This window comes from Schistocerca nitens, chromosome 2, assembly GCF_023898315.1.
Source record: "Schistocerca nitens isolate TAMUIC-IGC-003100 chromosome 2, iqSchNite1.1, whole genome shotgun sequence".
NCBI lineage: Eukaryota > Metazoa > Arthropoda > Insecta > Orthoptera > Acrididae > Schistocerca > Schistocerca nitens.
This window is the reverse complement of record NC_064615.1, coordinates 590915686-590933970: the sequence shown is the minus strand read 5'-3', so window position 1 is coordinate 590933970 and position 18285 is coordinate 590915686. Positions and strand designations below refer to the sequence as shown.

General features: G+C 37.9%; 1 protein-coding gene across 2 annotated transcripts in view; it reads right to left on the bottom strand.

Moving 5' to 3' along the window:
* LOC126236650 (glyoxylate reductase/hydroxypyruvate reductase-like) overlaps window positions 1–18285 on the bottom strand; it is an 82000-nt gene that overhangs the window by 15457 nt on the left and 48258 nt on the right. For both annotated transcript variants that reach the window (XM_049946111.1, XM_049946112.1), the window contains exons 3-4: window positions 16878–17067; window positions 113–279 (exon numbers count right to left, since the gene is read on the bottom strand). In XM_049946111.1, the coding sequence (XP_049802068.1) occupies window positions 113–279; window positions 16878–17067 (357 nt within the window). The remainder of the gene's footprint in view (window positions 1–112; window positions 280–16877; window positions 17068–18285) is intronic.

Genomic DNA, 18285 nt, shown 5'->3' with positions numbered 1-18285 from the left:
TTAACTTACTATAAATAATAATTTATATGCATTTGGTGCCACAATTTCCTGTAATTTTGATTGTGTAATTGCTTTTTATATTTTACATTTTGCTACTTATATTAATTCTCACCTTCAGGTTTAGGTGAATGCCCAGTGTACAGTAATCGTGCAATATCAAATCCCTTAACTCTTCTAGCTATGGCTTGGCCAATGCCTCCGAGACCAACAATACCTACTGTTGATTCCTGAAAGTCTTGACCCAGCATCCATTGTGGTTCACTGGTCTCCCACTGCTTGCTGCACAAATATAACACATTTCACTTCTAATGGGTCACTGTATCACAACTTAAAAATTGTACACAATTTTACACGATATCTGAGACTGGACTATAAAGAGATAAAAAATACAAACTGTACAATATATTATGCATTTTCTTTTGAAAATTTAATATCTTTTATGGCTGAAGAAAATATCTGAATTTAAATAACAAATAACGGCCTGATCTAGAAATACCTACCATACATTCCATATTACTACACACATTATCAACAATTTAAAACAAACATGCTCCCCATAATTTCATTCTTGACTACAAGGAGGTAAAACATCCAGAGGTTCTTCAGTGTCAGTCTTACAGCAGTACTGTTAAGCTTGTTTACCAGTTCTACAGATCATTGGTGGTGACAAGAACAGTCTGGACTCTTAATGTGAAAAAAGTGGGGCATCACATGTTTTATGTGTTGACCCTCTCATGATTACGCAGCATCTTGCAGGTTGTACATCTAAATGTCTCCAATAAGAGATTACTTGTACAACTAACTTCCAGAAGCATTCAGTGTAACCAAAGCACTATCTGTCCAATCCCTATGACTTCCAATATTTTTGTTATGTTTCTCAAGGCAAATGTTCCTGAAAGAAGCTGCAGAATGATTATAGCTGCAACAATCAGCGGACAAACACAAAGGCTAACAATCATAACAAATTTAGAGTTTTCCATCACAATTTAGGAACCTTATTAAATACAAGCTTCTCATATCACTACAGAAAACTGAAAAATTTAAAGATATTTCTGCAGATGTATTGTGCATAACATAACATTGTTTGGAAGTCACAGACATTGAACAGATGCAATTAGTGTGTGTGTGTGTGTGTGTGTGTGTGTGTGTGTGTGTGTGTGTTTTAAGGGGTTAGGGGTGCTCAACTCACAACATGGAAAACAGCACCACGAAAGGGGAGACATGCAAAAACACAATAAGACTAGAGGAAAACAAAGAGAGATTCACAGCAATATGTGGCTGGCTGATCACTTACCAAAAACACAGATGAGCCAGCCACCCTGTAACACATTAGGAACAGCACCCTAAGATTTCAGGGAACAAGTCAGACAATTCAAAAAATTTAAAAACTCTACAACATTTGTTTGTCAACTAAAATGGATGGCAAATCTGACAGCAAATGAGGTGCCACCCTTTGGTCCAAAAATAAATCACAGTCTCGTAAAATGTGGTGCACTGTGATCTGTATGCCACAAGCACCACACATTTGAGGCTCCTCTCACTAGAGCAAGAAGCCATGCATCATAGGGCTAGGGCCTATGCAAAGATGACTAAGGTGGACCTCATCCTGCCTGCTGGTTGGAAGATGCACCCAGATGGTTGCAAGTTATTATCCTATTGCTGTAGGCAGTATAGCAGGAATAGGGTGTGGCTATATTTACAGCAAGTATAACAACATTCTAGTTCACAGAGCTTTATGTGAACTGAATTGAAAAAAATGTTTCAGTGTTGTACTTCAGTAATAGACTGGCTAGCATACAAGATATCAGTTCTGACTCTCTACAGGCCTCTAACAGGAAATATTTTAAACTTTATTAAGATATTCTAGAGGGTACTAATAAGACTTAATAGAAATAAAAGTGAATGTAAGTGAAGGTTTCAATATTGCTTTCATCTCTGACTGTCCTGATCAAGGGCACCTAGAGTTACTGACGCCTGGCTTTGGTTTGATACTCTCAGTAACATTCACAATAAAAAAAAAAAAAAAAATAGGACACATTCCAATAGCAACTGATAATTTACTTTTAAATTTAACTGCCTTTCATGGTATAAAGCATCCACATCAATCAGGAATAACTAAGAAGTGAAATATAAAATTTCACAGAATTGTAAATGCTTACTCTTACACTACTCAGAGAAATTTCCTTAGATGAAAAATGTGAAGTAGTTTACCAAAGACTCAAAGCAGTCAAGAAATTTAATTCTTCTCTAAAAAATATTATTACTGTATCTAGTTCTATGTAGAGAAAACTTTATTTAATACAGAGGACTAACTATAATCAAGATTTAAAAGTGCAGTACAAACATTATTGTACAATTCTTCTTCACATCATCATAAAGACAAAAACCACATTCTATGCACAAAAGATTAAAAAATTCCAAGAACACAGCAACAACAATTTGGAGCATTAATTATGTCTTGGGTATTGACTACAAAGAGTATTTAAGAGATTATAAAGTTGACTTACTGGCTAACGATGAATGAAACTACATACCATATTGTCAGGAACAAATATTATCAAAACTCTTTATTCCACAATAATTACAAGAGAGATCAAAGATGAAAACAATGAACTACTTCAAGGTGTCAGCAAAGAAAAAGAAACATAGTTGCTCCCAACACCCACGCAAGTTCTCAAGATGTTACTTCATGAACTTTGAAAGTCCTTTGGCTTGGTAGCATTATTGATGCTTCATATTTGAGAAATCTTGAAGAAGAGAAATTTGTTAACATCGAGTATAGATTCTTTGAGTGTCATGAAGTCCTTTCTGAAAATATTTGTATGGAGTATAGTCTTGTATGGAAGTGAAACATGGATGATATCAGTGCAGACAAGAAGAGAATAGAAGCTTTTTAAATGTGGTGCTACAGAAGAATGCTGAAGATTATGTGGGTAGATCATGTAATTAAAGAGGAAGTACTGAACAGAACTGCAGGGAAGAGAAATTTGTGGCACAACCTGAGTAGTAGAAGGGATTGGTTGGTAGGATGCATTCTGAGGCATCAAGGGATCACCAACTTAGTACTGGTGGGAAACATGCAGGGTAAAAAATCATAGAAGGAGAACAAGAGATGAATACATTAAGCAGATTCAGAAGAATGTAGGTTGCAGTAGTTACTTGGAGATGAAGAGGCTTGCACAGGATAGAGTAGCATAAAGAGCTGTACCGAATCAGTCTTTGGACTGAAGACCTCAACCACCTTTGAGAGAGCCTTTGTCAAAAAATCAGTCTGCTGCTAGTTGCTACTGATCAAAGCGATTCTGAACTTTCCTGCAATAATAACCTCTCAGATTTAGCAGTGCCTCACTAATGGCTTTTCAACTATCACAGAACGCACCTACTGGTTTTTCACAATTGGTGCAGCAAATGCTAAAGGTACATTGCCTCTTTCACTGTTGTTGATAGGGCACTGTATTCATTGTCTGTAGCTAATAGGATATCATTTGTTGCCATTTTGAACTTAATTAGATTGCTGTCCTAGTTAACTTAAAAATGTAGCCTATTGTTGACTGAGATCTGGTGTATAATCACCATCATAGAAGCCTTAAATTTTGGTTGGTCCACTTATTTAGAAAGTTAGTCCTACACTGAATGTGCCTTTGATATATCACATAATTTGTTTGACTGCTGCCCAGTGAGTTTTTTTTTTATAATTGAGAGTTGAACTCACTTATAGTACCCACAGCATATGAAATGTCTGCCCTTGTGCCTGAAGCCAAATGTGGGAGTGACTCAGCAGCTTGCTAATAAAGAATGTGGTGTAACACAAGTTGTTCCTCATCTGTAAGTTATTTCTTCACACAGCTATAGCTTCAAACCAGGTTTGAGAAGATATGCAACCAGACTGCAGTCTTCCATGCCAAATTTCTTGAGTACTTTTACAGCATATTTGCCATGATTAATGCAAATCATTCCTTTCTTTCTGTCTCCTTTTACTCTCATGCTAAGATACTTACCGTGTTCACTAAGACCTCTTGTCTCAAATTGATTCATTAATTGTTTCTTTAGTTCTTTCTTCCGCCAATTATTTCTGTTCAAGGAGATGACCAAGTCATCTGCCTAAACAGCCAGATTGAGTATATTTTGCTTCTCAATTCTGTAATAAATGGATGGATAATATTCTAAGTTCTTTAGCTTCATTTTTTCTAAATGTTGCACCTTCTGATACCAAATGTGTGATGTCTGTTTTAGACTATAAATTTCCTTCTTTATTTTGCTAACTTCTGTCTCCTTCCATTTCTGCACATAGTATTCAGGTAGATAGATGTAAATTTCATCAAGCTCACCACATAGGGACATGATTTGTTCAGTGTCAATATCAAATTCAGCTGTTAAAACTAACAGGTTATAAACTAAAGAATGATGAACAATAGTTGAGAATGTTTCATCAAAGTTCACCCCTGGAGTCTGGGAATAACCTTCTGCAATTAAATGAGACTTATAACATTCAGTTTCACCATCTAAAATTTCTTTAACTTTGAACACCACTTTTGAACTGATTGCCTATCTGCCTGATGGTAAATTTCTCTAAGTCCACATATTGTTTTCTAGTAATGACATGTATTTAAGTCTTCCTTCCATTTTTGAAATCATCACAACTCATTGTTTCTTTATATGAATTTGGCTCAGGAATACTGGCAAAACAAACAAATTCATTATTAAAATATCTGCTGTTCGGTTTTCTTTGACATGATGATTTTCTAGTTTCTGATTGCACAGGTTCTGCATCTGACTGATCAGTGTCCCTATTGATGTTGCCATTTCTGTCTGCGCAGTGTCAGTTCATGCCAATTCAGGATAAAGTGAATATCTATCAACTTCTGCAGGTTGTGTTGATCCTGCTGAATCAATGATGGTATGTAGTGACACTGGCAGGCACTGCCCACACCATTATCAATCAATCACATTTCCCTTTGTGATGAAGCTCTCACAGTTGCATTTTGAATTTTTGATGACCTGTGCTTCATGGACCTTCTTTGGTGAATTTGGATCAGTTAATGTTACATTTTAGCCTCTTCACAATATCTAATGAAGATAAGTTCTTTGAATTTGTCTTCTAATTTCATTCAGTTTTCTTTCAATACATGCATAATGTAGCTACAGTTCGTAACTGTTGACTTCTATAACATTTTCATGATGATACACTTCACACAATCAACACATTTCTCCTACTTCAGTTGGAGTCTCTATTTGTGTTCTGGAGAAAACTGCAACACTTTTGTTGTAAGCAACAATACACACAATCCAAGTAATCTTGTTTGAATAACTGACAGAAAATTGTATTCAAGGCCTGGAAAATGTGCAACATCATTAATAGTCATCATCTTATTTCAGTCAACAGCTGCAATTTCAAGATGAACATTTACCTCTGCAATTGCAAGATTGATGTTATCTGCTACTGCAACTTTTGTATTTGTAGTCATTTCAAAATTGTTGAACAAATTTCTTTTATTCATCACGTGTCACTTACATCTGGGATCTACGTATCAGCCATCACCATGATTATTGATTCTCAAGTTAACTACTGACTTACCTAAAGGCTCAATCACCATAATCAAGAATTCGATATCTGCCAGAAGTCCATGTAGCAAGAACGCAGCTACCAAAACATCATGCTTTGAATTTGTTGAGCAAGTGATGTAATATTTTACATGTATGTTTCCGTATTTTTCTCAAAAGCCAATGATACATTCATCAAGCACTGTAGCAACCCAGTATAACTAGACAAACTTTTATCTTTGAATGCTGATATAAAATTCTGCTATGCATCTTCAGGACTCATTGCTCCATGAAGTTTTGGATATACAGGTCATTTTACAGTTAAACATATTTTTAATAGCACTTTTGGCATGGTTTTTGGATCTTCATCAGTGTCAGCAATTGTTTCTCACAGTTGCTCATATTTAGGTAAATTTTCAGTCATTGTAGTTAGCCATATCAGCCAACTTTTCAAGCCATCTTTGACACATCTAGCTAGTTCAGCAAATAACTCTTGAATTTTTCATAATAAAAATACAATACCACCACACTGAACATATGAGAAAGATGGTAACTTATGAGTAAAAGTGGCAATAATTAATTCCATGTGGATACTAGTAATCTTGTTGTATCAGTTTCTGAACAAATACTATTTTACAGAGGTCAAAACTTCACTAAGTTTTTCTTTGGCCCATTATCTCTTGGATATTGACTCCAATAAATCCTTTACAAGATCATGAAGTTGACTTAGTAATGAATGAAGTTCACTAAGACCATTTGCCAAAACTCTTTGTTTCATTACAATTACAGGAAAGATCAAAGATGATAACAAATTATTAGAAAGATCAGCAAAGAGAGAGAGAGAGAGAGAAAACACAACTGTTCCCAACATTAGGCATGAAGTACATAAACACAGTAACACAAATGATATTCAACTCTTTGATGGCAGTTGCAATGAAACAGATGATATTAAGTTTAAATAACTGACCATTAATTCAAAATTTTTCATAAGAGTAGTCAAAAATATGGGGAAAAAATATCCCATCAAAGGAAAATCTACATTAGTGTCCAAAAGTTAAACCTAATCACAAAAAGAAGATGTACTGCCTTATCAGGATCTACATTTACATAGATACTCCACAAGCTACCATACAGCGTGTGGCAGAGGGTACCCTGTACCATTACTGATCATCACCTTTCCTGTTCCACTCGCAAACAGAGTGAGGGAAAAATGACTATTGTCTCCATATGAGCCCTAATTTCTCTTATCTTATCTTTGTGGTCCTTTAGACACAATGTATGCTGGTGGCAGTAGCATCGTTTGGCAGTCAGCCTTGAATGCCAATTCTCTAAATTTTCTCAATTGTGTTCCTTGAAAAGAACAACGCCTTCTCTCAAGGGATTTCCATTTGATTTCCCAAAGCATCTCTGTAACACTTACATGTTGTTGTTAAAACCTATCAGTAACAAATCTAGCAGCCTCCCTTTGAATTGTTTTGATGTCTTCTTTTAATCTGACCTGTTATGGATCCCAAATACTCAAGCAGTACTCAAGAATAGGTCACACCAATGGCCTATATGCAGTCTCCTTTACAGATGAATCACACTTTCCTAAAATTCTCCCAATAAACCGAAGTCAGCCATTTGCCTTCCCTACCATGCTCATTCCATTTCATATCACTTTGCAACATTACACCCAGGTATTTTAAATGACAGGACGCTACTAATGCTGTAACCAGACATTATAGGTTTGTTTTCCCTACTCATCCACATTAACTTACATTTTTCCACATTTGCAGCTAGCTACCATTCATCATACCAACCAGAAGTTTTGTCTGAGTCATCTTGAATCCTCCTACAGTCACTAAACTTCGACACCTTACCACACAACACAGCATCATCAGTAAACAATCACAGTTTGCTGCCTGTCCTGTCAGTCAAATTATTTATATATAGAGAACAACAGCGGTCCTATCACATTTTCCTGGGGCAGTCCTGATGATATTATTGTCTCTGATGACCACTCCTCATCAAGGACAACATACTGGGTTCTATTACATAAGAAGTCTTTGAGCCACTCACATACCTGTGAGACTATTCCACATGCTTGTACCTTTGTTAACAGCCTGCAACGGGGATCCACGTCAAATGTAAGAGGGCAAGTCGAGTTTCACAAGAGCAATGCGTTCTAAAACCATGCTGACTTGTGGACAAAAGCTTCTAGGTCTGAAAAAAAATTATTATATTCGAACTGAGAATATGTTCACAGATCCTGCAGTAAACCAAGATTAGGGATATTGGTCTGTAATTTTGCAGGTCTGTTCTTTTACCCTTCTCATATACAGGATTACCTGCACTTTTTTTCAGTTGCGTGGGACTTTTTACTGGGCAAGAGTTTCATGATAAATGTGAGCTAAGTGGGGGACCAATGGCATAGAGTATTCTGTAAAATAGAATTAGGATTCCATATGGACCTGGTGACTTATTTGCTTCCAAATCTTTCAGTTGTTTCTCTACACCAGGGATGCTTATTACTATGTCATCCATACGGGAGTCTGTTTGATATTCAAATGATGGTATGTTTGAATGATTCTCCTACATGAACAATTTCTTAACTGCAAAATTTAAAACTTCAGCTTTCATTTTGCTATTTTCAACAGCCACACCAGACTGGTTAACAATGGACTGGATGGAAGCCTTAGACCTGCTTAGTGATTTTACACAGGATCAGACTTTTCTCAGATTCCCCACCAGATCTTTTGCTAAGGTATGATGGTGGTAGTTGTATGCTTTGCACATAGATCTTTCCACAGATGCACAAATCTCTACTAACTTTTGCTTGTCATCATTTGTGCATTTTATTTGGAACTGAGAGTGCGACAGCCTCTGACTCATGACTCTCCAGACCACTATTTACAATTTGCTTAAACTTTGCTCCTAATTCCTCTGGAACTAAGTGGAGTCACTGTCTTTGTGAGATGCTAACAACTTCTTATCTGCTCTTTCTAGAAGAAACAGTTCCCTAACCTTTATTAAATTTCATAGTCATAATTGCTATAACGACACCATGACTGTTAATCCCTGTTTCTACATTGATGTTGTTGATAAGCCTATTGGTAGCTACCAGGTCTAAGATATTTCCATCATTTGTTGGCTGCTGCACTAGCTGCTCAAGATAGGTTTCAGAAAACGTGTTCAATAGTACTTCGCACGAATGTCTGTGTGTACTCCCCACAATGAATCCAAAGACAGCCCCATCTATACTATAGGTTAAGGTTGCCTCCAACTAGTATTGCATGATCTGGGTATTTATGCACAACTGACCATAGACTTTCTTTAAATGCCTCTAGAACTGCCACAGCAGAATCAGGTGGCTGGTAAAAACAGCCAACAATTAACATGGTTTCACCTATACATGTTATATGCAAAATAATAACTTTTTGTCAACAGGAATGAACACTCCCAGTCCTATGGTGTCTAATCTGTCTTTCCAATACACGTTCCATGACTCACTAAATATCTCAGAGGATATTGGGAGGATTACTGAACAAGCTAGAGCTTGACCACAAGGTATTTGCCACACACAGGTACCTGAAACATAATGTTCTGATAGTTAAGATACACATTTGTAAGAAAATAACACAACTGGGAAATCTCTTCCACAACAAAAGAACCTGTTAATAGGGGATACGGCTACCCCTAACAGCCATACAGACTGCACAGCAATGTAGTACGCTCTTTATGAGCTGATTAAAGCACTCTCTTGGCATTTGATCCCTTCCTCAGCCAGAGCAGTGTGGAGGTCTGGAACAGTCCTAATGGAGGCTGACAGGATGCAATTCACTTCCATACTGCATCCCAGGCATGTGTATAGAAATAAGATCAGGGGACCACAATGGCCAGTTCATGTGACGGATATCTTCACTCTAATGTTTTTGACGGCAAGAATGTGTGAAGTTGGATTGCAACCTTCTCACTTCTTTTACACAGGTAGACTTACTCGGTATGCACAGCCAATCTTCTTCTCTGGATAGCCGGCTATGTCAGTCTCCAAAAACTTCTTCTCCAAAGAATGATGCAAGTTAAAGGAATATATATGACACTTTCTCTCTCTCTCTCTCTCTCTCTCTCTCTCTCTCTCTCTCTCTACTCGTGAAATGAGTAGGTACTCAAAGAATACTTTTAGTTCACTGTCGGTGTATTTCAACTTCCATAAAGAACAAAATTATCATTTATCACATAAACATTAGACTTCTGGTAAGCTGCCCATGTCATCTCACATTAGACACAAATTTAGATACATTTACCACATAGTTGATTCAACAACCACGGAAATCGTGAATAAGTCTTGCCTCTAGCACATCTGTGTTAAAAGTTACTAAAAATCTTTTTTCAACTCAACTGTTTTTTTCGTCACTGCAATAGTCAAAGTTATAAAACAGCACAGAATAACACAGAAGTTCCTTGGGGCTGCCGTGTTCTTCCATTACAACTTCCTTGGCGCAGCTGACAAGTACTTGTCGGTGCTGTTCGACCGCCGTATCTACAGTCTTCTCACTACACACTTCGGACGTGCACACACAGACAGGCGACATGCAGTAGATAGGTTATCTCACACTTATATTTAAAATATCATGTCTTTGATACGGTAGAAGGCCAAGTGGTTCTAACACTTATGTGGAAATTCTCGAAACACTACATCACCTTCAAGAAATTCATCCACAAGAGCAACTCCATGTGGACGTCTGGCAAACAGTCTTGCTATCCTAAGCGTCTGATACACAGTCTGTCAATAGACAGCATCTCCTGAGGCAGCTGCAAATTCTGCAGTCAACTGACTTGCAGGTGTATTCCCATTTCATTGGGCAGTTACGGCCAGATCTCAGGCCTGTTGTGGAGTCATTATTCATGGGTGGCCTTATACTGGCCTACGAAGAATATCTCCCGTGTCTCAAGGCCATTGCTAATGCCTGGAAATGACCTTCTGTGGCTCATCCAAGGATACTGAGATTTCAGTCCGCATTTGACCTGCTTCGTGGCAGCGGAATATTTTACCCTGCACAACAGAATCCAAATGGTATCTTTATGTCATTCCGCTATCAACTTTAGCAAGGGGCTACACTCTGCGCACTATAAATGGCCAAACCAGACTGAGATGTCAGTGGTCCATGCATTTTTTGTGGTTGCCTTTCATTAATGCCACTATTCACAGTGTGGAGTACTTCTTTCCTACACAGAGTCAACAGGGTTCATAGATAAGTATTTATGGTGATTGCTCACCTTTTCTCTTCTCTTTTCATGATTATGCTTAACTTTTGAACACTAGTGTATTTTTTACATTTACTTAGACATGCACTGCATACTCTACTATCAGGCATTCACATTGCCAGATTCATCTACCAGTGAGATCACAGAAATCATAATGTCACTGAAGAATAGTAACTCTTGTGGCTATGGCTACACTGGTATTTCAACTAAAGTACTAAAATCTTGTGCAGCCTTGGTAGTTCCCCCCCCCCCCCCCTTTCCACTCCAATCACAAAAGACTGATTTATGATGTTGTAGTAACATCTGTTTATAAAAAAGGAAATACACAAGTGACCTTTACTTACAAGTCCACCTTTCCATGTTCTCAAAAACTTTTGAGAAGTTGGCTTACGACTAGCTCAGTATGCACATCAAGACCTCTTGTGCTCTGTCTATTACAGACTTTGAGTCATACATGCAACATGGAATTAAAACAAGTGTTATAGAGAGAATTACAAAGCCTCAAACCGTAGAACACTTCCCCTGCAACTCCAGAAAAAATTCTGACATTGTATGAAGAGATAGTGAGCTAAAGTTCACCCTATGAACAACAATTTGTATGTAGCAGGTTAAGAGAAAGTGAACTAGCATTAAATGTGAACTAGCAATAGACACAAATGTTGCATTATACCACTTATTTACAGTCAGATATAATACACAAAAGGGTATTTTTTAGACTCCAATGTTGTAAATTATTACGTATGGAGTAACATTATGTATTATAAAATATAAATATAAACCATTATGTATTTTATATTATTACGCATGTGTTCTGTGTACAATTTGCATAGCTATACAGAAAATAACTTGCAGGACCAATAAAAATCACAATCATGATCACAGGACACTGAATCATCTTTCTGAGAATAACTTTTTAATAACATCTCAGTTTGGCCTCCAGAGAGGCTTTATGGAACACAACATGTCACTGAATGAATAAATGAATGTAATTATAGCCTTTTGTCATACAGCATATTTTAATTCTGAAAATATAATTAACTAAGTATTGCACATTTTCTCCACAGTCATGAAAAAGACTTTAAGGAATACCTGTTAATTAGAAAATATTACAAATGAAATTTTAACAAAATTAAGACAGATGAAAGTTGTGACTCATTTCCTGGAAAGGGGAGAGGGGGAGGTGTTAGCAGATTATTTTGTACTCTGTAACAGTTTTTATATGAGCTGCTACATTTTTTGATATGTATGCAAATTGCCAAAAGAACTGTGTGAACTTGATCCTGAAAATGGGATTATTCTCCACTGTAACAAAACAGGAGAAATGTGTATAAAAACACCTCAAGAGAACATCTCTGTAGTTCAGGAATGTCTAAGTTCGGAAAATAAATGTATGAAAAACAGGCAAAAGTGTTCATCTTGCAAAAACAACAGCATACACGGTGAAAATGTGTGTAGGACATGCTATATTTTCAAAAAAGTAGCAGACAGGAGCAGCAGTGTAGTTGGAAATGGTGATTAAAGAATATTATGAAATTAACTGACAACTTCTATGTTGTATTGAAACATAGCTACTGTTGTTTGATAATAAGAACTGCATGTAGTGTAATTTGAGGAGCCTAACAATAAAATGGAGCCCATAGTACAAAATTCAGTCTAAAACTGATCAATTTTGATGTGTTGGAAGGTATTCAGCTGTTCAAGGAATATTTTAGGTTTGTTGCCTCCACAGGTCTCGATGACTGCAATCTTCAGTGTCTTAGGTCCATACATGACAATGAAATTTGTTCAAACTGAAATAGTGTCTCTAACGAATGACAAAGTGAGTAGTTTATCAGAAGACCATTCTTGTTCCCTCATTGCATCCGTAATCTGTTTTAATGTTTACCTGCCAGCTGTGGTAGTGAATATGCTGTAAATAAAGAGATATTCTACATTATGTAAGGTTGGCACTGGATGCAAAAACATTCAATAACAGACAGGTCACTGAAACAGGATGTATCAGGATATTATAAGGCTGCATAAGGGTAGACAAGTGAAGTGCGAGATGAGAGCAGAACGAATACAGACTTTGTTTGAATAGGTACCACAGTGTTACAACAGAGAGTAACAGTGTGTGTGTGTGTGTGTGTGTGTGTGTGTGTGTACTGCATGGTATGCCCATCATCATATTTACATTGCTGTAAAGGACCACACACATTCACTCACAGGACTGGCTTGGTATCAGATCATCTATTGGTTTTTGAGGTACAGGAGTCCACTTTGTCCAGAATTGGTCTCTTCATTTTACATAATGCCCCAGTATCAATCAGTTATCTTGCCTTTTTTGCATTAATTTCACTTAAATCATTGTAGTTTCACCTTTAAGGTGTCATTCGTATAAATAATAATTATGCATGTGATCCTGTCACATACAAAACCAGATAATAATATTTGTATCCATTTTTTAAATTGCAATATAAAATTACAATGTTTCAAATAATTATTTCATGTTATAAAATTAATTTCTATAAATTCAAATTATTGTAATGAGTTTGCAAAAATCTCAAAACAAACATTATTCTTTTATATCAACTTACACATATCTCTGTAAACAGCTGAGTCCCAGCATTGCCCAGACATGTATTTATTCCAATTCTATTAGTCCATCTCTTCCTCCTCCCCTCTGTCCATCTCCTCTGCCCACCTCTCTGTCCATCTCCATCTCCTTCCCCACCCCCCACCCCCACCCCCCACTTTCTCTCCATCTCCTGCTAACCTCTATGTGTCCATCTGCTCTGCCCCACTATCTCTGTCCATCTGGTCCTTCCCCCTCTGTCCATCTCCTCTTCCCCTTTCAGATTAATCCTCCTCTTGCAGCATCTCTCTCCTCCTCACCTCCTCCTCCTCCCCCCCCCCCATTTCTCCTTGTCCCCTTCTCTCTGTCCATTTCTTCCTCCCTTTCTCTGTGCATCTCCTCCTCTTTCCCTCCTCTGCCCAACTCCTCCTCTTCTCTTTCCATTTCTCCCTGCCCCTCTCTCTGTCCATCTCCTCCTCCTCCCATACTTGTGTCCATATCCCCCTTGACCCCCCTCAGTCTCTTCCTCCCCCCTTCTCTCTCTCCATATTATCACCCTCACCCCAATAGGAAATTGCTGCTTCTTAACCGCATAGTACACTCATGTTCAGAAAAAAATAGAAATTTTGAATGGCTAGAGATAGGACGTTCATATTCACAGGATATGTACATTAGTATGTTCTGCAGAAATGATTAGCATTTCAGTCACCTCGGTTCAGCACGAGTCCTGTTTCCTAGTAGGCACAGAGTCTGCCATGAGCCCTGATAAATTGTTCCATGTGTGATGGCATCAGTGCATACAAGGCACAAATGGCGTACTGTGATACAGCCATCCATGCTGCATTCACCTAGTTCCTAAGTTCATATGTGGTGGTTTGCACTGGGTCACAGCACTGCACACATCGTTTCACCCTATCCTGCACCAGTTTCAATTGACAGCAAGCCTGGTGATCTGGTGGGCCAGGGCAAAAGGCTGACATACTGTGACACCAAGAAGGCATGTGTTCATGTAACATGTAGTTGTGCGTTGTCTTGCTGAAAAATGTCATTTGGACTGATGTGCAGAAAGGGTATGGCTACAGGTAGCAGGATGTCATTCACTTAGGTCATGCTTGTCACACTGCCATGGACACACACCAATTGTGATTTGTTGTTGTACCCAATAGCACCCACACCATAAGACCTTGTGCGAATGCAGCTACTGTGATGCTGCTCCTCCTGCCTGTTGTGAACCAAAATGCAGCCATCATTTTCAAGCAAACAGAACCTGGTTAGTGTCTGATGCCATTCCTGTCCACAGTGATGTCATTCCATACACCACTGCGTCTAGCATGTTTCTGCACATTCATCAAAGGTAGGCAGAGAAGTGGAAAATCTGCATATAACCCATGCAATAATAAATGGCGATGGACAGTCAACCCTGATAGTGTACAATGTGTTAGATGGTTCCACTGTTGCACCAGAGCTGAGGAGGGTGCAAATCCGTCCTGCACTGTCATTCGGATGAGGTGTCAATTTTCTCAGGGTGGTGGTCTGAGTGGTGTGACCTGACCCATCTCATCATATTCTATTGCCTTCTGTGAATATTCTATTGCCTTCTGGATACACCAATTGCACTGCTGAAACACTTTGTCCCAAAGAGCAGCAGTTTCCCCACAGGATACATCACATTCTCTCATGACAATAATGTGGCCTCTTTCAAACTCAATGACTTGATGGTACAGTTTGCGCATCCTGTACATCTGCTCAAGTCACACTGATCCAATATCTTCAATTTATAGCAACAATGGGAGCTGCAGGGACTTATCCCTTGCATGCATGAGTGGATGGGCAAATGTCTATAAGGTACAATACATATGTAGAATTGTGGACAGTTGGGAATGTGAGTCTCACGGGAAGCGTGCAAGGGATGAGTCCCTGCAGTCGCCCTATTCATCTGTGTCCTCGGTGGCTCAGATGGATAGAGCGTCTGCCATGTAAGCAGGAGGTCCCGGGTTCGAGTCCCTCTCGGGGCACACATTTTCAGCTGTCCACATCGAGGTATAACAACAACACCTGTCGGTAGCTGAGGTTGTCGGTTAGTTATCATTCATTCTAGTGTACATGTGCTGTGAATATGAACATCCTATCATTAGTCATTCAAGGTGTTCTGTTTTTCTGAACATGAGTGTATTTCTTTTCTGATAGTAAGTAATATGTGTACCAAGTTTCATTGAAATCAATCCAGTGGTTTAGGAGCAGATGTGGAACATACTCACATACACACATTTTTATAATACGTATGGATTTACTATATCTGAATATTAATTATACAGGATGTTGCACAAAAAATTGGCCTGGAGTACAGACTGCTCGCCAGTTACACACAAATTGTTGCACAACATGAGGAGGTACAACAACAAATAGATAAACATGTACTAATCACATAATAAAGAAACAACAAATAAGTTAATGCAAGCAACAGTTTGAAAACAATAGATGACAATTGGTGGGTGACAATGAGCCTTCTAGTGCTCAAGATCACTTTTTCATGCATGACCCTGTATCTCTGAATTGCATTGTGTCTACAGTTTTGGCTGAAGGCAGATGAGCACAAGCAGAAATGGTATGAGGACAGGATGAAATATGGTGCTGTATGATTATAGGTGTAAAAAAATAAATCACAAGCTGGAGTTCGACTGAGTTTGCGAGTACTGCTTGGTATGACCACTGTCTTGTCCACAAGGCTGTAGAGGTGCATCATGTTCATCCACAGTATTGGTTTACCACTGGAACACTGCAGTTTCTCTGAACCTGTCTGAACCGAAAACCCAGTGCCATCTGCTGGGGGCTAGACAGGTGGCAGGTATGCCATTGTGTTGGCTTCCATTATCCAGAAAGCACAAAAATTGTAACACTGCGATGAGGATGTGATAGCTGTTGCAAGCATGGTGAGTGATAAAATGTGGCATTTTCAGACAAGTTTTACTTCAACCTGTCTGATGATGGTCTCTGAATATGTTTTAGATGCTATCACAATCATTATATTAGAAATAAGTATGATTTGCACAGAGAAGTAAAATGTTTCACTTTAATCCAAAATGGAGTTCTTTATTCCAGCATACAGAACAGATGCTCTTCCTGTCAACATCAAATACAGTATTAATGATCTAATTAAATAAAAATACATCTAAAACAGAATCTTTTTCTATTTCTTACAGGTGTGATAAATAACAATGTGTGGGAATTATTGTGTAACACATTCTAAACAGATACCAAAATTCTGGATTTTCTGAGTGTGTGTGTGTATATGTACCTATATGGCTCTATGCATGTAAGATAAATGTCACTGTCATTCCTGTTTAACTTTAAAATGGAAAAATTTTCTGTATGGAATAAATTGTTAAAATTTAATGTACACATTTACTGTAATTACTTGATACATTCTACATCACTGTGATTTAGTTAACTTATGGCTATGTGGAACATGAAGTACTGTAGTAACTACATTAATTGATATTTTAGAAAACTTACAGTTAATAATATTTAGTCTGACCTCTCAATTTTTTGACGTCCTTCAGGCATTCTTCTTGCCACTGCCAAAGCAAGCGCCATTGCGACATCAGCTACAGCAGCATCTAAGACCTTTGGGGTAATTCCTATTTTAATTCCACGAGACTTCACTTCCTTCACATCTATGTGATCATACCCAGCAGACATTGTTGCCACAACTTTCAGATTAGGACCTGAGGCACAAAAAATTTGTGACAACTTTTCAGCGAGTTAAAAAAACTAGAGAAACAATAGGAAAAAAAAAAAAAAAAAAAAACAGAACAAACAGAGGGTTAAGACTCAGTGCATTTCAGTGATTTCATGCACAGGGTATTTATAATGATGTGTGGTGTATATGTTCACTGAACTTATCCTGAAATGCTATTTATTTACTGCAAAAGATTAGAAACTGCATGGCATTAGTATTGATGATGCTAGCAGCCCACTGTTACAGAGTACAAACTGACATAATTTTCTTTCTAACTGTTTAGAAATCCCAAATTATCTACAAGAATAGTCATAACAATGGTCCATTCTTATAGTTCCAGATCATCTTCATTTCTGTTTCTCTGTCAAAAAGTACTGTTATTGGCTCTTTCATTCAACTAAAGAAACTCATTATTTTTCTTTAAATCATTAGCAAAATGAGTAAATAAACAAATGGATTAGGTGACTTCTGTAGAGCTAAAGGATATTTACAGCACTTGTTCCGACACACTCTCATGAGACTAAATATATCGGTGTCAAAAATTAAAGCAACAAATGGAAATTTTGCAAGTTTGCATTTATCTTGCAACAAAACAGTATAAACAGGTGATAGTTAAGTAGAAGAAAGTAAAGAATACAGAATGTAAGAAATGGTATGTGCACAATGGTAGAGAAAAAGTCCTTCATTTTTTCTGACTTAACGGATTTGCATACACATTCCGACAACTGGTTAATGTGATCAGTATGGGGTGTGACCACCTCTGGCAGCAATACAGGTCTGACAATGATAGGGAATGTTATGAACAATGTCATCACTCTCATGTTGAGACAATAATGCCCGTTCTCCCTGCAAAGCTGCTCGCAACTCTTGGAGAGAGGTTGGTGGATACTGACGTGATGCTATCTGTCTTTCTAGTGCATCTCAGACATGCTCTATGGAATTCAAATTGAGAGAGTGAGCAGGTCACCCCATGTATGCAATATCTTCCATTTCCAAGAAAACACCAACTACCCGTGCTCTATGAGGTCGAGTATTATCATCCATCAGCATGATGTTTAGGCCCACAGCACCTTGCAACAACTGCACATGAGGTCCCTAAGATCTCGTCACGATACCTAACAGCAGTTAAACCTTGCTGATTCACCAATACAATTTCATGATGGTGCATTCAAGTGGTCAACGTAATCCATGCCTACACCATTAG